This window comes from Macaca thibetana, chromosome 3 (genome assembly GCF_024542745.1).
Source record: "Macaca thibetana thibetana isolate TM-01 chromosome 3, ASM2454274v1, whole genome shotgun sequence".
Classification (NCBI taxonomy): Eukaryota; Metazoa; Chordata; class Mammalia; order Primates; family Cercopithecidae; genus Macaca; species Macaca thibetana.
The window spans coordinates 166,009,732-166,034,547 of record NC_065580.1 but is presented as its reverse complement, the minus strand read 5'-3'; the positions used below and the strand labels follow the sequence as shown (position 1 = coordinate 166,034,547).

Genomic DNA, 24,816 nt, shown 5'->3' with positions numbered 1-24,816 from the left:
AAAAGAAAAGAAAAGAAAAGAGAACAGAAGAAAAGAAAAAAGAAGAAAAGAAAAATATCATAACCCTTACTTCACCACACAGCTGAAGACTCTCTCTGAACAAGTAAAATATAAGATAGTCCTTTGTTTGGTCACAGGGCATAATGATTAAGCCCATATTCTAGGCTCAGGAAAAAAAAAAAAAAAAAAAATTCTGACCCTGATCAGCAAAGACTCTTGCAAACAAGGAGCTCTGTTGAGAAAATCAAATACCACCTATTCTCACCAATAAGTAGGAACTAAACACTAGGTACACGTGGACATAAAGATAAAAACAATAGACGCTGCAACTGCAAGAGCGGGGAGAGAGGAAGAGGGAAGAGGGTTGGAAAACTACCTATTGGGTACTGTGTTCAATACTTGAGAGACGGGTTCAATTGTACCCCAAACCTCAGCATCACATTGTCTACCACTGTAGCAAACCTGCACATGTACCCCCCAGAATCTAAATTAAAAGTTGAAATTTTAAAAAAAGAACTCTGCTGAGACATACATTTGCAATGCCAACTAATGCAGGTTTATTGAGAAATACATGGTAAGACAAGCTCCATTTTTGAGAGACACAAAAGCAGAGGCCAGGAGATACAGCAGCAAGGTGAAAACATGTCAAAAGCATCAGAGACTGGGGCGTGGTGGTAAAGCTTCTGGATACATCCAGAGGCATACACAGCACCAGTGAGCAACCCTTAAAACAAGCTTAGGGATGGCCAGAAAAGTTTTAGAGTCCCAAAGACAGCGTGTGCATGGCTAGTAGCCAGCAATCAGGCAGTCAGAAGAAGGGTCAGCTATGAAGAGCTATTCAGGGACAAGCAGCATGCTGGAAGATCCTGGAAACAGCTGGCAGGTCGTGGAGTCTTGATTCGCTCACTGGCTCCTACACACTTAGCAGGTTCTTCGGCAGCTGGACACACAGGACTGCTGGTACGTCCTGGAGACCCCACAGGCTGGCTGGCAGACAGTAGAGACCCCTCCCACTGGTTGGCAGACACTGGAGATACCTCCCAGGGGTTGACATCCACTAGAGACAAAGGTGAGCGGTCGGCTGCAGGTAGTTGAGCAGGGGTTGGAAACACAGGTAGTTTGTCGAGAGCAGGTCACCTGGCAAGGGTTGGAGACACATGAAGTTCGCTGGTAACAGGTTGGCTGGCAAGCAGTGGGCCCGCAGCAGGTCTCCTGACAGTGGTCCAGGAGCCAAGAGCCAGTTTGGAAGGAACTGGGCAAATAGATGCCGCCCAGGCAGTCAGCATCAGTGGTGGAAGTCGTGGTAACTTGGGTCACTGGACCAGTGCAGCGTCCTCCAATGGGCCTGGAAGAGCAGTTTCTTGTGGAGCAGTTGAAGGACATGATGTCAGACAGAGGGCTGCAGGTAGCTTGCTGAAGTTACCTCCTGAGTTGTGAATGTCACTTCAGACTCCTGAGATTTTATATATCCTTGCTGGTGGGTGGGGCTCTCTCCCCAGTCCCCCTGGCTTCTTTGGCTCAGACCAGCTTGCCTTAGAACATCTTGTGAATCTACACATTAATTGTCTCTTAAGAAGCCTTCACCCTCATAAAGAAAGTTTAGTAGTTTGGTAACTAAATCACAAGTCTTCTGTACTGTACTTAGTCTGATTAAGAGGGCTGGTTGGCAGCTTCAAAGCTATTGGTCATCCCAGCCCACACGTTGTCCTTCATTCATCTTGCTTACGATGAGTGTTGACCTGACAGTAACACCAAAGATGCCACCATCCTACCATCACACACTCTCTCCCTCCCTACCAGGACCAATTACAAGCCCATGCCCTGTTTCGTTTGTTACTGGACTTAATATCTTTTAAACATAACTTAATCAGTCACTCTACCACACCTAACGGAGTGACTGATTCCCTCATTGGGAAGGTGCCTCCTTGAATATGTTTCAAGATGACAATGACAACACCTGACAGGAACAAAGGACACAGAGACTTGTATCCAGAGTCTGAGCTGGCTCTCAAAATTAATCAACTGACTCAAACAAGATGCCCGTGGGAAGGCTAGAGGGCACTGGGACCCACCCTTTATGTTCCAGCAACATAGAACAACAAAGCAAATTGGAAGCTAATTAAGTGCAGCTGTATTTGTAGCCAAGACCCTTCCTAAATAAATTGGATGAACTTTATTCCTAAAATGTTTAATTTAATAACAACGGATAATAGTGACTCCCAGATCTCATTAATATGCCAGTGGAAAAGGCTTAGTTAATTTTTAAAATTATCATAATGTTAATTTGAAAGGGTACAGTATCTTTCTCCCAATTTGTTCAGTATGTTCACAAGATACTTATTTTCACACATATACTTACAGATAGAATGCATTTTAATTATGGACAAACTAAAGGCTCTTCAAGGTCATTGTCTCCATCAGGGATAAGGGGGAGGCAGAGTTGGGGGAAGCAGGCACTTAACCAATGTTTGGTAATGAAGAGATGTGTGAAGAGTGTGCTATAATATTTAATTATTCTTTTTATGCTTGGGGAAGCTACAAGGATATCATTCTATTTTATCTCATCTCACTGCAATATAATGAATTTTAAACACCAGAATGATGGCTCGTTTGGGTCCACCTGAACACGGATGAATAAACTGCCTCGACTCTGCAAAAATAAGCAACTTCAACATCGCTTCAAGTGGTCAGTGGTATTTCTGTCCCAAAACAGCTGTAAGATCTGACTCATTTTTAAACTAGCTTACATGAGGGAGCCCAAGGGGATAAAATGGATTTCCATATATTTGAGGGCTACAGGTAAGCTACGTTTTAAATATCCACAAAGCAAACAGCGTTATGTCAGGACTCATCAGAAATCCCTAATTGGAAGCTAACGACACACCCAAACAAGAGGGTGCTGTGAGCAATAGCATGCTTCCCAGATACCAGACCTCAATGTCCTGACCCTCCCTCAGTGATTCACCATGTGTTCCCAGGAACGGGGTGAAATTAATGAGATGACTACTTTCCACAATGTTGTGGCTACGCTCTTCCCACCACAGAGGGTATCTCAGTTGGTGTTTGAAGGCCTGAGTCCTTGGTCCTAGGGCCTGGCTTACCTGTTGTAAAATGGATTACTAGTTTACAGGCTTCTCCCAGCCATAGGTTCACAGGCTACTATGGAAGAGTACTTCATTGTGAGGATGCCCAAAATCTGAAATCAGTAGTAGAGTTGCAAAGGAGAACGTTTCAGGGCCTACTGCCACATTCCTGGAATGACAGAGAATTGTATAAGTTATTACTTTGTCTTGATTTCTCTTTCCCGTTGAAAGCTGAAAATTACAGATAAAAGGATCCTAGAAAATTTCTTCCATCGCTTCAGGAAAAAAGAAAATTAGTGTCTTTTAAGCACACAACTCTCTTCCAGGCATTGAGTTAAAGGTTTGTACAACTCGGCCGGGCACAGTGGCTCATGCTTGTAATCTCAGCACTTTGGGAGGCCGAGGCAGGTGGATCATGAGGTCAGGAGATCGAGACCATCCTGACTAACACGGTGAAAACCATCTCTACTAAAAATACAAAAAATTAGCCGGGCATGGTGGCGGGCACTTGTAGTCCCAGCTACTCAGGAGGCTGAGGCAGGACAATGGCGTGAATCCGGGAGGCGGAGCTTACAGTGAGCAGAGATGGCGCCACCGCAGTCCAGCCTGGGTGACAGAGCAAGACTCCGTCTCAAAAAAAAACAAATAAATAAAATTTGTGCAACTCATCTCACTGAGTTCTTACAGCAACTCTGTGGAGTAGGTATCATGTCACATGCAGGAGCTAAAGTTCAGGGACGTTGGGTGGCTCACCAAGGTCATGCAGTTTATATTTAACTAAGTTGAGATTTAACTAAAACAGAGTCTCTGAACTACCAACTCACACTGAGGATATTTAAACATGATGAGATGCCTTCCTTGAAGTGTGAACAAGAATTTGTTATTTTTAATCAATCAATGAATACTTCATTGATGACATTTTAAAGGATATAATCATTTCTCTTCCAGGTTCATCAATTGATTAACAATGGAAATAAATAAGATAGTAAGTCACAAGCACTGCTGTACTACTTCATATGTTTTGTTCATTCTGTATCCAATTTAACAATTTTTAATCCTTAGAATAAGATACAAGGTCACTACAAACAAAGCAAAAAAGAATGGAGAAACATTAATAGCTTCAAGCTATAGTTTGAAATCATAATTATGTATAATAGCTGTGCATACAACTAATTTTCAGAGCATAGCAGACAAGTGAATGGATTTTTCAGTCTTACCCATTTTCCAAAGAGTCTGCCATTTTTCAGGTGCTAAATAGAGGGAAAATGTTGAGTAGATCCCTTAGATTAATTATTAAAAGAAACTCCAGCTTACATTGTGACTACAAGCAGATTATTTCTGAAGTCTTATATTAAAATGACTTCAGAGTTTGTGAGTAACATTTCTCATAAAGGTCTTGCCAATGTGAAAAATCGATACACTTCTCTGCTATGCTCTGAAAATACACCATGCAGCGCAGAGGTAGGCAAGCTACTTAATACTGTCATGCATTTTATTGTCACATGCAAGCACTTTGACTCTTTATCTGCATTCACTGTAAGTTGCAAAAGTAAAGAAACATGTACTGACAGTCACATAAGCTTGATGAAACTCAACACAATTTTAATGTGACAATGTTGTTCAATGAAGTTAATAAATCCTCCTTTCCTTGGAATGTAAGAAAAAATTACACGGCCAATTGCTATCACTATGTAGTTAGGCACAACCTGAAACTTCACTCAGCAAAAAGTTTTGTGAAGATTATTATTCTCATGCCTGCAGAGCGTGAAGTGAGGGGATGGGTAATAGGAGCGATGAGGAGAGATCGAGGAACTACTAGCCATTATATTCATCACTGATGGATAATTTGCTCTCGTTTGTATAGAACAATCTAAGCCTTATACAATAATTATCACAGACTGGAAATGAGCAATTCTTTCACTCAAAACTGAATCATAGCAATCACTTACAAGGCCAAGCATTTGAGAGTAAAATGAGCTAAGCATGTGAGGGAGGCTGGAGGTTTGATATGCAAGGATATTTTTCATCACAAAGTTGATAATAATGTTGACCAACGCCGGTTCAGAGAAAACCACTTAGCCTCATTGAATGCAGGAATAGTGAACTTGTGGAAAAAATTGATATATATGAAATGAAATGCTGTCATTCTGCACTGTTTCACGATGATCACCCTCTCAAATTGAAGCTATTCATTGTCTCTTAAGAAATATAAAAAGGAAATTCAGAAGCTTAAGTGTGGAACTTAATGGTTGTTTTAAAAATTAAATACATCTTGGCTGAGTTGTTCTGCTTTCTTTCCAACTTCACACAGACCTCTGGGTTGAATCTCCAGAATCTTTATTAACCAAGACATTATAAACCCCTGGAGGCTGGGTGATTTGCACCACAAGACTGAACTGAAATTCATTTTCCAAATTCTTTTCAAAAAGCATCAATCATAAGAAGGGTTGAATAATTTGGGCTGGACGGAACTCTAGGGCAGAAAGCAGAAGGTGAAAGAAACAAGCAAAGACCAGCAAAATAGTTGCTGCTTTTAGAACCTGAAAATAGCAATCACCAGCTGCATGACTTGTGTAAAAATAAACCCTCAGAGGACAGTGTCAAGGTTGAAAAATTCTAAATTGAACCATTCTCTCTCGATGCCTGTTTTCAGATTCATGTGGTTTTTCATGTGTGTCTTCATTGGAGATCAAAATCAGGGTGCTGTCAAGAAAGGTGAGTAGAATCCCAAGTATTTTTCAGCACAACGAACTACCATATGGCAAAGCCCATGTGTAGTTGTCATGAGCTCCAGTCCTGGCCTTCCAAGTAAAGAGAGGGAGACCCATTTGTAACCAGACATGAGTAGTGTTCATGTACAGGGCCTAAGAGAGAAGGCACCAAGTCTCCCAAGATGTATCATCCTTCCCTGATCCAGAATTGTTCAGAGCCTACTAGGTACTCTGTGGAGTAAGGATACTGGAATCTATGTAGGAGACAAGCAAAGTAGATAGGTCTTCTCTCAGCATCGCTTAATTGACCTGTGCTTATGCCCTTTCAACATAGTTCTTCTTGGTCTGATCTGCCTGTCTGGGGGATTAGGAGTGTAACATTAGGCCAGCACTATCTCAGGTTGGTAATTAGACTTCCAGTGCTGGATTTTAAATTCCTCTCATACAATTCTCGTATCTGATTGATGAGAAACCAAGTCCAAACCAGGGAGCATCTTTGTCAAGCACATCAAACATTCTTATGCACTACTTCGAAACTGTCTCACTTCATTTCTTGCTGTAGCCTCTTTGCACATGCTTAAGCCAGTTTGGTGATGGTGCAGTCCCAAAGTGCTTCCTTCACTTTGAGGCAACTCACATGCTCCTTGCTTCCTGCTAGGTCTTCTCTGATGCCATGGCAAGGAAAGTCCATGTTAACTTTCTCTGCACTCACATACGTACCACCCAGAAGTGGGGTCAGGTGTAGGTAACAGAGAATGCAAAGCAAAGGATGAAAATGCCCCGCTTTTGTCCTCCAGGTAGATAATACTTGATATGGTTTTGTCATGTCTCCACCCAAATCTCATCTTCAATTGTAGCTCCTGTAATTCCCATGTATTGTGGGAGATACTCAGTAGGAGATAATTGAATCATGGAGGCGGCTTCCCCCGTACTGTTCTCATGTAGTGAATAAGTCTCACAAGATCTGATGGTTTTATAAAGGGAGATCCCTTTTGCTTGGTTCTCATTCTCTTTTGTCTGCCGCCATGTGAGATGTGCCTTTCGCCTTCCACCATGATTATGAGGCCTCCACAGCCATGTGGAACTGTAAGTCCATCAAACCTTTTCTTCTTTATAAATTACCCTGTCTCAGGTATGTATTTATCAGCAGCGTGAAAACGGACTAATACAGTAATGAAACTCGCTTCAGGAAGTCCCATGGGATCATGCACGAGCTGCCTGCAGTGGTGGCTGACTTGATAACACTTTCTTGTGGTTGCTTTCCCTACTCTTCTATTTCACTACCCTTGTGCTGCAGTCCCTGGAATAAAACTCCAAAATTGTCTCCAGCTTTGCTTTTCGGGAAACTCGGGTTGAGACACCCAGGTTCCAAATACTTGCTATTTGAAAGAATTAGAAATAATAACCAGGCCTTCTGATTCCTAGCTTAGGCCCCTAAGGGTACATGCATGCCTCTGTCCATGCAATCCCAAGAAAAAACCTGTACACAAGCTGAGCATCCAGCAAGTGACATTTGGGTATTTAAAGCCATTTCTGCAATGGTCAAATCAGTAACTACGAAAGTCTTGAAATGCGACTAGATTCTTGGTAGATTTTCAAATGTATTCGTTGTAATGTGGATCTACTATGCTTGTTCCTTAACATAGGCCAGTCCCTAAGAGTGGCCTAACACTAAAAGTTTGGCAAATATTATTGTCAGTTTCGTGTCATTGTTGTTTTCCAAAACCAAAAGATGCTCTTCAACAAAGTAAGACATGGACTAACTGTGAAATGGGAGAAAATTTTAGGTAGTAAATGGACAACTCCTTTATAGTTTTAATTAGTCATGAATTTATTTTTAAATGTATTAATAAAATAGGGCTAGTTTATTCAAGCCATGATTTTGAGGATATTACATAAAATGAAGCTTAAGCAAGTTTTATTGAAGTGAGGTACTATAAATAAACATAATAAAAGTTAATATAAAAGTTAAACTAAAATAATATTTGTAATGGTGAAGTTGACACGAAAATAATGACAAAAATTGTCAAGATAAAAATCACAGCAGTGTTTATTAATATTTAAATGATTTAATACAATGTCTTCATAGATATCGAATTAATAAATACTTTAAGCAGTTTTTTAATTTTTCAAAATTCACTGTATTTTAGAGAATATGATCATTTAACAATTCCCATTCACACACATTCACACACACACACTCCAAGTACCCTGCTCCCTCTTCTGCTTATCAATTGCTTTGTAACAAATCACCCCCAAACTTAGCAGCATAAAACAGCCATTTATGATGCCCATGGATTCTGTGGCTTGGGAATTTGCAGGAAGTGCAGCAGGGCAGTTCCTCTCTGCTCCAGATGGATGGGGAGCCTGCAATTGAAGGTTCATTTCTTCACATGTGTGGCAACTGATACTTGCCATTGTGGGTATACCTGTGTATGGCCTATGGCCTCTTTATGTCACCAGGATTTCTCCAACACTGAGGCTGGCTCCAAGAGTGAGAACCTCAAGAGAGTATATATTAATATATCAATATATGCTTATATGATAAGTATGTAAGTACCTATTAATATCATTGATATATGCTTACATAAGTATATGACAAGTATATATCACGTACTTATATGAGATGATATATTAATATATACTTACATAAATATATCATATACGTATATATTTATATAAGTATATATTAATATATGGTATATATTAATATATCATGTAAGTATATAAGTAAGTATATATTAATATATTACATAAGCATATACTATATATACTTATATATACTTAATATAGCATATAAGTATATATAAGTATATATTAATATATAAGTATATCTTAATATATATATAATTTATTAATATAATTAACATGTGGTATTATTGTGTCAGTATATTTATATATAATGTATATTAATATATCTATATAATCAATATATAAATATGATATATATTTATATATGAGATAAATATATATTAATATATAAATATACACTTATATTAATATTATATGAATATATATTAATATATATGAACATATATTAATATATCACTTTTTCTGACCTAGGAAGTCATTGAACATCAATTTTGCTATACCCTACATAGCAAGGCATCCCAAAAGCCCATCCAGATACCAAGGGGAGGTAAAATGGACTCTACTTCTTGACGGGGAAGTGGGAAAGTTCTGGAAGAGGACATGAGGTTGAAAACATTGTTTTGGCCATGAAAATAAGCTACTATCATTCTCTAAATTGCCAGCACACCAGGACTGGGAATCCCTGAGATGGGCTTAGCTGATGTTCATAAAAATTGAAATGTTATGTTTTATCATTGGAAATGTTCAGAGTAGAGAGACAGCTCTTCATCAAGGAGCACTGGGATGGGGATTCTTGCAGGAATTAGAGAGACTAGTGGATGCCTTCAACATCCTAAGGCCCACATGCTTGATGCAGTGAATCAGGCTAATGACCAGCTGCTTTCAAGGAGCTCCAGCCACTCCAGAGTCTTCATTTATTCTGGCTCTATTTCTGAATTAAACACTTGGCAGCTCCAGAGCCTGTGGAGAACATGTGTATTCAGGGTTTTCCACATCAGATGAAGTAGTCAGGCACATGGAAGCTCTCAGGGACTCTACTGGAGACTATGGGAACTTCACCAGTCTCGACGGATCAGCGTTTTGAAGACGACACAGTCTTATATCATAAATGAAATTGTTTTGCAGTTTGTGGTGGATTGAAGACAACGAAGATGAAATTAACAATGGAAAAATAAAATACCAGTAGCAATGCTGAGAATAGTGAATTGTTCCCAACTCAGGCTTCCATTTTCTGTATCCATCGTATATTCTAAGGTGGTTTCCTCAGAATGTCTCTTGCTGATACTGAATTCCCATGATTTAGGGTGAAGACCAAACTGGATGCAAACATCTTTTGTGTTTTAAGACAATGTGTCTTCCCCTGCATGCTGCTGAGCCACAGGTAAAGAAGGTCACAGCCCGAGAAAAGGGTCAGTTATCTTACACTAATAATAAAGCATTACTCAGTCCTTGCTTTTCTGATCACAGTTATCACTGATACTGAACTATAAAGTGAACCTGAAGCCAGCAATTGCTTTAGCTAAAAAGCAAAAGAACTAAAGGCTGATAAAACGACCCTTCAGGAAACTAATCAACTGGGGCTGATACCTAATCTCATCTTTCACATCATTTCTTAACTTCAGTATCCTTTTTCCCCTACTTATGTCAACACAGCCACCAACTCTTCTTTCCTTCCCAAGAAAGACACAGTATAAATTCCACAGTAACTTTTGGTTCCTACTAAAACATCTAATGTAAAAAAATACTAAGCTCAAGAAAGAAAACTAAAAAATAACTATGAAGAACTACAAGGAATGACTAATTACAGTATGAAGAATTATATTATATATTATATAAGGGTAATGGTAATCCTCAGAATTTTGAGTAGTAATTCAGAAGACAAGCATGGTAAGAAATTAATGAGAATCAATATAAAAGGAAAGCAAACAAGTGAGTGAAATGTGGTGGGCATATTCAAAATAATCAACTTTTGAAGAGACGACTTCTAAATGGATTGTTTGCAGACCAGATTGTTTTCCACACCTCAACACACATGCAGAAGCACAATTTTTATTACAAAACCTGTTGTCCAACTAATGAAAACACACAAAGGGTAATGTTATCTTTGCCTACAGGTAGAGGCCTGCAGGGCATCCAATCAGTGCCACAAATGCTCTTACTCTTCACTAAGCAAATTTATCTTTTTCAGACATGACAGACATGCCATTCAGATCATCCAATCCTTGAAACTGACTTTTCAATAGAATTCTGATATTAACTTGGTTTTTCAATTGTCCTTACCTTCTAGAAATAAAACACCCTCAGTACTTAGCATAAGTATGCCAATCCAATTTCAGCGTGAGTTACAGTTGCACCATGGCTTGTACATTGGTCTCTTTAAAATGTGGCTAACTTCACTTAGTCCTCCAGAACCTGCTAACCCTGGGTGAACCGACAAAACTAAAAGCCTCAGCAGCCAACTGGAGGAACAGACCCTGATCCTGTTGTCACTGCACACCTCAATCTGCACAGCCGACCCATCTCCCTCAATGACCAAATCATTTTGTCTGCACAGATAAGAGGTACACATTTCACTAAAAGATCATTTTCTCATATTATCTCATGAAATCCTCCTTCTCCAAGTACTTTTAGCAAATAGAATTATCTTTTAAGTTGAATGATTTCAGTATAACAGAGGTTGAACTGACTAAGTGACCTCTAGGAAAAGTGGCTTCCGGTTTTTTGACATGCCCCGTGAATTTGATGCCTTAAGAAGAATGAGGAATGCATAAATAAAGATACATGAAGAGCCATCAGAAAAGGTGTTTTGTAATGAGCAATAGTTGTTCTGATAAATTTAAAAAATGAGCCTTAGCTTACATACATCTGAAATTGCAGTGTATTTTTTTTTCTGGCAACTCATCATAGCAAATAATTTGGTATATTGACCTTTGAATTTAGCATTTAAGTTTGCACATTATTGCATACCCAAATAGTACATTGTGTCCATTGAAATTATTTCTTGCATATCCCACTGCACTTTCTACTATTGCATATTTTAAATATCTTCCTCCTTAGTTATGTATATTACATATTAGAAGCCACAAAAAAGTATCCCAGTAGTAGTCCAATAAACCTTCATTTATATACAAACTTAAAAACTAAGGCAAAATTTAAAATTTATCAAAACAATTATTGCTAGTTACGAAACAGCTCTTCCAATGGCTCTTCATTTATCTTCCTCATTTACGAATTCCTTATCCTTCTTAAGTCGTCAAATTCAAGGAGTATGTCAAAAGTTCTACAAGTTCCTTCCCCAACTTTCCCATTGACTCACTGCATGACGTGAGGCTCCTCACTGAAACTCCATGTGTCTGTTTCATGATCATCTGTAAAACAGGGATAATGGGATCTGCCTCACCAGGGAGCTGCAAGAACTGAGTTATGGTTTGCAAAACGCTTTGTGATTCACACATAAAAGGCACAACAAGAAAGCAAACTGTCATTGAGCATTACAAACAGTTTTCATCCCAATTATTTTAAAGTAAGAAAAGATTAATATTCTAAGCTTCCAAAAGATATTAAAGCAGCATGATGTTACATAGAATTTCCAAAACTAAGGCAGACAATTGCTGATTCAAGTTGTTTTGTTTGTTTGTTTGTTTGTTTGTTTGTTTTTCTAGGAACCGGAGACGTCATTCACAGATCAAGGCAGGGAAAGGCAAAACTGAGGTACATACTTGGCTCAGAGATCTGGCAATAAGAGAGTTTCTCTGCTTTCAAGTTACCCATTGGAATCGAGCCCAAGAGAAATATAAATAAAGTATCTTCCCAGTCTTCAGTCACCTACCCAAATCTGATTTTGACCTAACTCTTCTTAAAGTTATAGCAATAATTTTCATGTATTAGGGAGAAGTTAAGGGTTAACCCTATTAGGTTTCTTCTTACTATAGGACACTAAAACTGAAAAATTAAATCTAAGTTGTACAAAGCAATGGTGAGACATCTATGCTGCACTTTAAATTTTCTACAAATAGCATAAGAGAAGGCTTCTAAGGCATTGTAGTAGTCCCATCTCCTTATTCTCAAGGGATATCTTCCAAGATCCCCAGTGGATGTCCAAAATCATAGATAGTACCAAATCCTACATATACTGATTTTTCCTGTATATACACACTTATGATAAAGTTTAATTTATAAATTAGGCATAGTGATTAACAACAACAATAATAAAATAGAACCATTATAACAATATGCTGTAATAAAAGTTATATGAATGTCTCTCTCTCGCTCTCTCTCTCTCAAAATCTCTTGTACTGTCCTGAGGGTAACTAAAACCACAGAAAGGGAAACCATGAAAAAGGGGAGGCAACTGTATTCATAGCTTGTAAAGTTATAATATTTGACACTAGCTAATAATCGCATTTAGCTCCATTGTACTTATTTTCACCTTTAAATTACAACCGCACAGGGAAGGAGTAAAATTTGTCCTATTATCATTTGGTGTATTAAAAGCCTCTTGGGCACTCGTGGCACTGAAAAATATCATAATAGTAATTTAAATGATTAACATTCACCCTCTTCCAATTAAGAGAGGGCCATAGCTGCAGTGATCCAAAGGTGAATGCCGATGTCTTGGCTATAATATAAATAATGGGACTAGAAATTAACAATATGTAAAGAATGAAAAACAGAAAAGAATGTTTTTTTAAAAAAAAAAAAAAAGCGATTACCACAATGATAAAAAAAAAAAAAAATATTAAACCAAGAATGGCCAACAGACTTAGGGCAACCAAGGGACTTCTTCTGGAGAAATTCTTAAAATTTCAAGTTTCACAATAGCCTTGCCAGATTTCTATTACAGAAAACCCAATTATCCAGCTAATTTGCATAATTTAAATGAAGCAAACTATAAACATTGGCTGTGTAGGGTATCTCAGAGATTACTGTGAAGATTACAGATGAAAAGTGTGCTCAACTGAGCTAAGAGCTGGGATTCGACTTTGAAAGCAAGGCTTGAACATCAGAGGTGGGGCTTGGTCACCAGAACAAATTGAGGACTAGCTAAAACAGGTTCAGCATGGAAGCATCTCGTTATAAGACACACCTACCAGCATGTGATGTCAGTTTACCATTGTCATGGCAACGCCCAGATGTTACCACTCCTTTCTATGGCAACGACCCAACCAGTCAGAAGTTACCACCATTTTCCTAGAAATTTCTGCATAAACCACCCCTTACTTGCATGTAATTAAAAGTGGGTATAAATATGAGCGCACAGCTGCTTCTGAGCTGCTACTCTGTCTATAAGGTAGCCCTGCTCCAAAAGGAGCAGTACCTGTGCTTTTGTACAGACGTACTTGCCACTTCAATAAAAGTTGCTGTTAAACATCACTGGCTCACCGTTGCTTTCCTGGGAGAAGCCAAGAACTCTCCTGAGCTAAGCCCCAATTTGGGGGCTTGTCTGTCCTGCCTCACCACCACGTAACCATCTAGAACCCTGGGAAAAGCAGTAAGACTGCTAATTGCCTTTTCCCTAACTATAAATGGAAACAATAATGGGACGTACATAGATTTTGTGGGAGGCCTAATAAAGTAATGCCTGGGACATGTAGACATTCAATACATAATGGTTCTTCCACTCCCCTTTTTCTTTCAGTTAAGACAGGGCTTTGTAGGGGTCCAATTTTTCCCAAATAAAAATTTCCGTTTGTTTAAAGTTGTCATAGATTCCTAACCATACGTAACTTGTCAGTGCATGCAATTAATAAAATATAGAATCCAAACAACTTGTAATAGTTAACAATTACAGCTTCATACTTTTAGATCATGAATAGGGTTCAAGATTTCAACACCAATCCCCAAATTTTGTACTAGCTATAGTTAAAATGTATTTCATTTCTTCATAACCTTTATAGCTATGGCCAAGATCAACTCACTACGCTATCATTCCTCACCATGGTGGCAGGAATAAAGGTGGTCTGCTATGCTTTAGGACCCCCAGTTCTGAAAGAGGATGCCTGATGTGGTGGGTAATGCTTGACGCAGGTGGAGGGCAGTGGGGAATGGGTGGGTTCCAAACTTGTCTAAAGTAATTATAATGACAGCAGAGAGCAAACAAATATCCTTAGGAAATACTGGTAGAACCCATTGGGAGAGAGAGCCTAAAGCAGCAATTTTTGAAGACATATTCTGTCTTAATATCATGGTAGAACCATTATTATCCCAAAAGTCAGCAGCTGATTCTTCTTAATGAAAGAATCGTTCCAAACTGCCTTATTTAGGAACTTTGGTCTGTTCTTTGGAATACAGGATGAGGCTCTCAGAGTACCATTGGCAGCAGAAGCTAAGGCAAAAAAGAGACAGTTCGTTTGCTGAGCCACTGGTACAACCGGAATTGCTGGGGAGAAAAGAGGAAGCTGTCAAGAAATAGGAGAGGGACAGAGAGCATAGATGGAGGAGAAGATAATGAGCCAATCTCATATTTTAAGGCTGAGAGATCTCACAGAAATTATGTCAGCTATCTGCACATCACAGAAGAGCATAACAATGATCTATGTTCTTTATCTGTGCTTAACAAAACTTCCTCCAAAGGTAGTGTTGAAAAGGAATTTCAAGAACAGGAATATCTGTTTTCCACTGTGAAGTTGTCCAAGCTGTTGTTACGTGTTCCCTCCCCCACCTCCCCTTCATCAGTATGGATGATTCATACTAGTGAGGTTCGTATGTGTGTGTTGGAAAGGGCCTAATTTTCACATTTTGTCAACTCAAATGTTGACAAAAGGAGCATGCATCAGATAGATATCCAAAACAATTCCTGGAAATAGGAACTCAACCCTGTGTCAGGGTGTAGACTGAGAATACTAAGTGCCCTAGGAATACATCAGCATCTTCAAATGCCTTTGGACTTCCACAAAGTTGCAATGAACTAATCATAGCTAGATACTGAGCCAGTGTTTTAATTTGCAGTACTTTGATGATGAGAGAAGCTGTTATTTATTTATTGTTATATCATGTTATTTATGTATTACTTTCTTAGTGAATTGTCTACTTATGGCTATGCCAAATTTTCTATTCAGGCACTTATTTTTCTTACTTATTTGTAACAAACCTTTACATATTAAACATACAAGCTCTTTGACAGGGATTACAATATTTTTTCTTCTTCTACTCTTGCATTTTAATTGGGATCATTGAATTATTGACATACACTTATAAACTATTGATTTTTTAAAAGAGTTTCTTCCTTTGTTATTTAGGGTTAAATAGACCTTCACCATACCAAAAGGTTCATCTACTTTTTCTACTCGTTTGGTAAGATATTTGTTTTTGACATGTAACTGTAACTTTTCTGGAATTTAACTTGCTATAACTTTATTTAGAATATTGAGATGAAATTTATAAATGAGATTGGTGTTTTGGATTTTTTTTTTTACTTTCATGACCAGATTGGGGTAATAATAGTTTGTAAAATAATGTCAGCTATCTATATGTCATAAAAGAGTAGATACAGTATAATACTGATCTATATTCTTTATCTGTGCTCAACAAAATAACAGAGCTTACAAGTTCAGTGTTCTGGGCCCAGAGCGTTTTCAGAAAGTAATTTTTGAAAAAATATTTTAATGTCTAGCTTGATATTTTGTTCAGATGCTCTGATTTTTTATTTTTTCCTTCTCATTGAGTCATTTTTGTATTCACATTCCCTCCTATTCATTCATTCTTGAGATTTTAAATTTTAGAAAAGGGTTTTAAATATTTGCTTGTAATTTTTAATCTCAATGGCTGTCATTGCATTCCCTTTTATGCAGATATTCTATTTTTAGATTTTCTAATTTCATTAATTTCCGCCATCTGTGTTATTTTCCCTTTCTCTTTTGTAAATTATATCGTGCTATTTATCAAATTTTTATTTATATACTAAGTATATTTCTTTGTTATAGAAAATATAGCTTTAAATCTACTATGTCATCTGAATTTATTATATTATTTAGATATGTCAGCATTATTTCCTATTTCTTGTGTTATATACTGAAAAAAGGACATGTGTTTTTTTAATTTCTTGAATTGTTCTTGAATTTGTGTTTTTAATGTAATTTGATCTTTTTTTAGTTTGGATTACAAAATGTTATTACACTTGTCTTTTTTTAATCATAAACCATTTTTGTTCTGTTTCATACTTTTACCTTGAAGTTTAATTGTGTAATATTATTACTGTAACTCCAGATGTTTTGTTTGATTTTCTTAATGTAGTGTTTTTGTTTTTATTTTTGTTTTTGAAACAGAGTGCTGCTCGTTACCCAAGCTGGAGTGCAATGGCATGATCTCTGCTCACTGCAACCTCTACCTCCTGGATTCAAGTGATTCTCCTGCCTCAGCATCCCAAGTAGCTGGGATTACAGGCATGCACCACCATGCCCGGCTCATTTTTGCAGTTTTAGTAGAGACAAGGTTTCACCATGTTAGTCAGCCTGGTCTCGAACTCCTGACCTCAGGTGATCTACCCACCTTAGCCTTCCAAAGTGCTAGGATTACAGATGTGAACCTTAATGTAGTTTTTCTTACTCTTTTACTCTTGACCTTTCTGCATTGTTTTATTTTATGAGTACTCATAATAAATAGCTCACATTCAGATATCGTTTCTAACCCAGTCCTAATATTTAGGTTTTAATAAGAAGTAATGTGCTCAGGGCCGGGTGCAGTGACTCATGCCTGTAATCCCAGCACTTTGGGAGGCCGAGGTGAGATGGGTAGATCACCTGAAGTCAGGAGTTTAACACCAACCTCGCCTACATGGTGAAACCCAATCTCTACTAAAAATATAAAAATTAGCCAGGCATGGTGGCACGCACCTGTAATCCCAGCTTCTAGGGAGGCTGAGGTAGTAGAATTGCTTGAACCCAGAAGGCGGTGGTTGTAGTAAGCCGAGATCACACCACTGTACTCCAGCCTGGAGGACAGAGCCAGACTCCATCTCAAAAAAAAAAAGATGTGTTCATATTTATTTCATGTTTGGATTTGCTTTTGTCAGCCCATTTTGTAAGTCCTATTTTAAGATTTCTTACTTTTTTACCATTATTTTGATGTACTAATATTTTCATTTATTTTTTCAATCATACATCTTTATTCAATGCTATATGCCATCACCTTGTAAAATATTTTAAGACATACTTCTCATAAAAGCCAAGAATTGCAAATATTCCAAAAGTTCACCAACATTAGAAGGGATAAATAAGTTATATGAATAGATAATGAAATCCTATAAAGTAATAAAATTAAATTAACTATCAACAACATGAATGACCCAAACTGTTGAACAAAAAGAACATACAAAATAATACCTACATACAGAATTTAATTCTACTTACATGATGCTCAAAAGCAGGCAAAAGTAAACCATATTGTTCAGGTGGCAAAATGATTTTATTTCAATACAAAAAAGTTAGGATGATGTTCATGGCTAAGGGGAAGAAATGAATTTATAATCAGGGAGGAACAAAGCAGGCTGCTGGGGTAGGCTGGTGTCAGACTCCTTCTGCCCCTGAGCAGTGGTTACACTGGTGTTAGCTTTATGATTAAAGCACCAAATCCTATTCATTCATTGTGTGCAAGATTCTGTATGAAACACTGCATCTCACAATGAAATAATCTCATACATCTTTGTAAATTAAAAAAGTTAATGTCAGAAAATATACAATTAGTTTTTTCTCCTTCATGTAACTTGAAGACATTCATAGTTTTACATCATACCCCCAATCTCTCACTTGATATTTTTGTTAGTAAAACCCCAATTTCTATTTTTTAAATTTGTATCACTTTTTAATAACTTGGCCTATTTAGCTGACTTTACAACTATAATCATAAGACTCATTTAATTATTTTTTTCACTATTGACCATTAATCATTTTGAGGTTTTCTTTTAAATTTCCTGTAGCTTAAGAAGAGAACGTTATTAGCAGTCTACTTTTTTAGCCAGCTATTATCTGAAAATATACTTCAGTTGCATTCCATGTGAATAAAACCCAATTAAGTGTTAAACAAAAAATCTTAAAGCCAAACATATTTGTTCTCAAAATCCTGAAAGTCGTGCTTCATTTCTTCTTGCAGTTAATGTTCAGAAGACAATTCTGAAACACCACGTTCCTTCTGTTCCATCTCCAGGATGCATGAACCATATCATCTTCTCTCTCATCAATTTCATTCTTTATCCCCTTCATCTGAATTCTGGAAAGCTTCTCAAAGTTGTTTTCCACATTGTGATTCATTATATCATAGAAAAACTTTTCCATTTTAAGCCTCTTCATACAGATTTTAGTCTTTCTCATGCAAATTTTAAATCAGCGATTACATTTTAGTTTCCTTTCTGTTTTCCTGCCTCATCCGACTCACTGAATTTTCGCTCGCTTGCTCTCTCTCTCTCTCTCTCTCTCTCTCTCAGCTGGATCCCTTTTTAATCTGTTTCCTGCTTTTTTTTCCCATGCTTCTACTTCATATTTTCTAGAGTTTTATTGAAAGCACAAAGAGATCATTTTACATTTGTTCTCTTTCTTGTGGAAAATATCGTAGAAATACAACATCTGCATCTTCTTCCTTTTAAGCTTGAGAACATTTTCTTCACTATCGTACTGAGGCATTTTGGTGTGATCCATTCATATTTAATGAGGATGGCTCAGGCTCTTTGGACCCCTCTCATCCACCGTGTATTTTTCCTTAAAATGTCCTTTTCAGGCCTTTGGCAGAAACTTAATTGCTCTAAATCACATGGGTACGTAGCTGTTTCAGAGACGGAGGAAGTGGAGGAGCAACTGTCTGGTGATCCACTCTGCTGAGGATCAGCTGTCAGCCTTTTTCTCTCTCTGGCTCTTCGTAATGCCCAGGTTCGTGGCAAATCTTAAGCAATCTGCTTTGCCAGGCTACTGCTTAGCACATCAAATGGAAAAAATCAAAGGTGTCTACAAGACATCTTGCCTCCCTGGCAGCTTTTTGCTTAATGTGAGTCCTATAGGAACTCTAATATCTCCTAATGCAAGCACTTTCACATGCTGTGGATCCACCTCCATGAACAAGGAGTTGAGTGAACCCAAGTCACCCTCTCCAGGGTACACACAGCTGTCAGACTCATGCCTCCTAATTCATCACCGGTGGGACTTTTCTAAAAGTCTCAGCCCCACATCCTTTCTTTTGGAAAAATCTACATTAAATATAAAGAAACTAACTAATATCCCCAGCTTTTTTACAGTACTTTCCCATAATTTCCAGTGATAATGTCTGCTTCTTGATATTTTTATATTTCTTGAGTTGTTTCTATAAGGACCCAAGGTAGAAGTGTTGTATTATACAAATTATCACCATCTTTGTTGTCTGGAAGTCATAATATAAATATTTTTAAACCAATAAATGAGCTAGAAATTCCAGAATTTTCCAACTGGGTCAGTCCTGAAGGAAAAAAAATGAAAAAAGTAGTGAGAGAAAGAGAGAAAGAAAACCTTGAAGTATTTCACTCCTGGCAAGCCTCAAATAATACACCTGTCATTTTGGTGAGCCATCTTATTCAGGCTGCTTTTAACTCAATTTTCAGGTGAGTCACCTCAAAACTTCAAACTGCAAAATGGCCAACTTGCATCAGGGAGCAATGAAGCTCTCCCAAATCTTGTGAAATAAGATGATTTGTGAGCAGAATAACCCAAATACTATTTCTCGAGGTTATTTTAAGCTTTTGCTTTTCTTGTCTCCCTGATAACTTCAACTCAGATAACTACATGGAGCTATACGGTGCTAATCTAGGAAAAAAGTAATATTAAGATTGGTATTATTATAAATGAGAATCCAGTGATAGAAATAGATTAGCACAGTTTCATATTATACTGTAAAAATATCAAAATGAAATCAAACATCTTTCCTAAAGTCAGAAATCTTAAAATATATATGGTCTGAATTTCCCCAAGATACGCTGAACAAGTTGAAATAATTATTTAATAACCAGAAAAATATGATGGACGTATTTCACATGCTTCCTGGGGGTCAGAAATATTTCCTGGTGTTTTTTTCTTCCCATTAAGTGACAAGCCGATGAAGAATAGAGCACGTGAGACACAAAGAAAGAATAACATCTACATGCCCTGGAATGAGAAGTTTGTCTATAGCAAAAGAGAGACCACTGCTGCCACCAAGCTACAGCCTGACCCTAGGCCCACTGTCCCCTGAATTCAGCATTTAGCTGCAGAAAAGAAGGAACAACTGTTAAAGGAAAAGAGTCTTCAATGGCACTTGTTAAAGCAGAATAGGAAGTCTTTATTCAGGACCATTACAATGGACATAGCAGCCACTGCGGTGGGATTTTGCACTGGAAGAGAGAGATTGGACTCAGCTTTGAATACAGCATGGGCAAGTGGGGATTTACAGCCGAGTAGTGTGGGGGTCAGTGGATGCAAAATTATTAAGAGGAACCATCAGAGATAAGAGGAATTCTAGCTAAACTGACCTACAAGGATTCTTGCTGAAGATGGACAAGGGTGATCAGACATCATCTGGGGGATGGTAGAGCATGAGAAGCCTAATCAGGTATCAAGGGTGGAGGGTTTTTGCTAAGCTGACTTAGCAGAGTTCTTGGCTAAAACTGGCCTTTACAAGGAAGCGCAAGGATAGGCCTAAGAGAAGCTTCAGGAGCCTGAGAAAAGTTTGGTCAAAGATATTTGTTATAACGTAAATTCCTCTGTCATATTTCTGTACTTCCAAGCGATTAACTTTCAACTGTCTTGAAGGTACCTCCTGACCAGCTCTGACAATCTGATCAGCAAAATGTATGAGTTTGTAAAGTGCTACATTGGCAATGTAGCCATAAAACTAGATGTTGATGAAACCATGTTCTACCCATTATCTACCATAACGCTATGTAACAAACCACCCCACAACCAGTGGTGTTTAAAAAAAATAATAAGTATTTAATTTACCCAGAGGTCTGTGGGTTGTTGGTCTAGGCTGAGTTCGACTGAGCAGTACGTCTGGCCTCAGCTGGCTCAAGTCTCAAGTACGGAGGTGGCTGGCTGTTAGCTGATCTAGGACGGCCTCAGCTGGGGTGTTTGGGACAACTCAGCCGTGCTCCATGTGCCTCATCTTACAACAAGCCAGCAGGCACGTTCTCATGGAAATCACAAAGCTGCAAGAGACCCATCAAAAGCATGCAAGCACTTGTTCCGGCTTCTGCTTGGGTTACATTTTCTAACATGCCATTGTACAAGGCAAGTCATGTGCTCAATCTGAAGTTAAGGGGTGAGATGGAATACCCAGCCCAAAGGGCACTGAAGAACTACAAAGCAAAGGGAGTGGTACAGGGAGGGGTGGAGAATGGGAGCTGTTATGCGATCAATCTACTGCACACCTGTAATGCCAGTTTGTCTCCCATTTGAGCCATGGCAATGCTGATTAGGCTGGTTACTTAATAAAAAACCCAATCCCTGGGTTAGGACATCAAAATCTTAAACTACCCACCCAAATGAAGATATCTAGTCAACTAGCTCCAAAACAGTGGCAATTAAGCCACTGAATAATTATGATTAGCAATAGATAAAATTTAATTACTAATAGGTAAACAAAATTAGTTCATATCCCAGTAACACATGCAACTGTGGTAAATCCACCTTTGTTTTCACCTGATGGAATGCAAGATGATTCTCTAACAAAGCAGCAAGTTCTGGAGAAAGGTTGGAGTAAAATCTTTATTGGGCATTAAGGCAGGCAAGTTAAAGGTAAGTAACAAAATGAGGTTCCCTGAAAATAAAATCAATCCTTTGAAAGTGCAGGGTCAACAGTATTCCAAACAATAATATACAAAAATAAATCGAAAATCACAGATATATCTCCTCAAAATCGTCATTAGAAATGTATCACCCACACATTTAAAATATGTGTATTAAAGACTTTCCTGGTTAGATCTGCACTGGGTGCTTTAAAAGCAAATTCTGTCTCTAGTTTGAAGCAGAAAAATTGGCTATGCTTTCTTAGTTATTGCATGGATTTGTTTGAGATCAAATTTTTTCTCCAAATAGCTGAATATGATTCAAAGATCTCGGGTTAAATAAATTTCTGAGTTAAAATTTGGAGTATATTTTGCACTTCGACACGCTGATATAGGAAACCCAAATTGCTTGTGATGGTATAAATGTTTCCATAGTATGAAATGATGGAATAAATCAAATTCTTTTTTTTTTTTTTTTTTTTTTTTTTTTTTTTTTTTTGAGACGGAGTCTCGCTCTGTCGCCCAGGCTGGAGTGCAGTAAGGTTGTTACTGAATTTATTACAAAAGCATGAATGTTATAAATCAAATTCTTAACATTCATGCTTTTGTAATAAATTCAGTAACAACCTTTGTGATCATTGGCATAGTCTATGTTTTATAAACTGAATCTAATCAGCTCATTTGGATATTTCATCAGGTGAAATTCTGGTTGATAGGACCATAACTTTTACAGTTTGTTCAATGAAAACTGATTGGATTTTGCATATCTCGTAGTTTTTCCTGACTCTGATCAAACTCATGTTAATGATAGTCCTTACAACCCAAAGGACTTTGAATAAAACAATTCTCTATCAAAGCAGCAGAATCACACCCCATTCCAACTCAATTCTTTTCTGGCTAGTTATCTGTGAAGTTTCTTTCCTTTTTCATGATCCAGTTTGTTTCTGTCTCTAGGATAAGATAGAATTTCTCTAAAAAACTGCTGTACTACTGATTTTAACTCTCTCTCTCTCTCTTTTTTTTTTTTTTTTTTTTTTGAGACTAAAATATGAAGCAGATCACACAGTACAGTGTGATAAGAGTCCTAACAGCAGTAGGCACCTTTTATCCAATTTCCCTTATAATCAGCATATTGGTTGTTTCAGACAGCTGTTGGGCTGAGGCACTTTCAGAGGCCACAGAATACAGCAAAGTCTCCTTATCCACAGAGAATTCTATGCCATGCCAGGAACATAAAGCCTTCTCAGCAATCCTAAAAGGGAAAATGGAAAGATTCAACAAATATCTTTCTTTTGTAGAGCTGAGAGACATCCCCAGACTTGCCTCAATTTTCAGTCCTAGTTGTCACATGGAATGAACAAAACTATGAAAGGAGCTCTTTATAAGAGAAAGGTTTATTTCTTCCTAAATCTAATATTAGTGCAGTTTGAATAGGCATTCAAAGAAAAGATAATGAGACTTCATTGATGGAATTTTATGAAAGGTGTCAGGAAATAAAAAAGCAAATTTATGTCTTCCCACTCTTGAATAAAGAAGATTTTACTAATAGCTAAAAGACACTACAATAATACCATAGCAAATTTTTTTCTATCCTTTGCTCCCATTGCTGAACACCCCTCAAAGTGATCTGAAATTATTTTACATCCTGCCCAGCCTTTCCCTACCTTAACTTTCTCCGGCCTCAGTAACATTGCTGAAATTATTCTCCTGAAGGTCACCAATGACTGCTTTACATTTTACCTTATTTTATTGTAAACGATAATGAAACCGCCTTTGCAAAAATTATAACTGAGGAAATTACGACAGTGAAAGAGATCAGACCTAACCGACTCCATCTTGCTTCCAACCTTTAAACTAACTTTGAGAAGGAATTCAGTTCATGGTTTGACTCTGAAACAAAATTGATAACAGCCGTTTCCCAAAAAGTCGCCCTTCTTGCCTGGGGACCAGTCTGCCTTTGCAGAAATAACAAATGAGCCACAAGATTAGAAATTATGGTTTAGGGGTCATGCGTTCAGACTCTGGTTCCAAGAGTCTGAACCTCCCCAGATTGCTCCTGGGGATAACATCACTATTGTAAAACGCAAAATCAGTGCCTCTTGCAGACCCTGCATTGGATGGATCACCTGACACCACCCAGACTGGTAATCTGGCTTGACGAGTTCTGCAATCCCACCCAGGAACAGAAAACAGCAAGAAAAACTCACTTCAACCCCCTAGGATTCCATCTCCAACCTAAGCAATCCACACTCCCCACTTCCCAAGCCCCTACCCGCCAAAATATCTTTAAAAACTCTGATCCCCGAATGCTTGGGGAGACTGATTTGAGTAATAATAAAACTCCGGTCTCCACCACAGCTGGCTCTGTGCGAATTACTCTTTCCAATGCAATTCCCCTGTCTTGATAAATCGGCTCCGTCTAGGCAGCGGGCAAGGTGATCTCACTGTGCGATTACAATAACACATAAACAGAAAATCACATAAAACAAAAACACTAATAAATTATCACAACATATTTGTAAAATATCAACTACCTCTCAGGACAAAAAACAAATAGAACATTGTCTAATCTCTCTCTCCTCCTCGAAGACCATCTCGATGCTTATGCCTAACACTGTTTCGTTTTTCCTGCTTTTCATCTTTTTATGAATGAATTCATGTGCCTGCCTGCCTTATTATGGAATTGTGTCTGCCTTATTATGGAATTGTATCTGGC

At 37.9% G+C, this 24,816-nt stretch overlaps 3 protein-coding genes across 6 annotated transcripts in view; 1 reads left to right on the top strand and 2 right to left on the bottom strand.

Moving 5' to 3' along the window:
• The window catches only part of SOD1 (superoxide dismutase 1), a 1,049,346-nt gene that overhangs the window by 256,842 nt on the left and 767,688 nt on the right, over positions 1–24,816 (top strand). The gene's annotated exons all lie outside the window — the stretch shown is intronic.
• TIAM1 (TIAM Rac1 associated GEF 1) overlaps positions 1–24,816 on the bottom strand; it is a 1,375,699-nt gene that overhangs the window by 694,453 nt on the left and 656,430 nt on the right. The gene's annotated exons all lie outside the window — the stretch shown is intronic.
• Positions 922–1,383, bottom strand: LOC126951705 (keratin-associated protein 11-1). Its single transcript, XM_050786110.1, has one exon. It carries the CDS (start codon positions 1,381–1,383, stop codon positions 922–924), a length of 462 nt encoding a protein of 153 aa, XP_050642067.1.

What these genes read in the sequence shown, in the direction of transcription:
- LOC126951705 (XM_050786110.1), bottom strand. Translation starts at nt 1,383, where the DNA reads ATGTCCTTCAACTGCTCCACAAGAAACTGCTCTTCCAGGCCCATTGGA.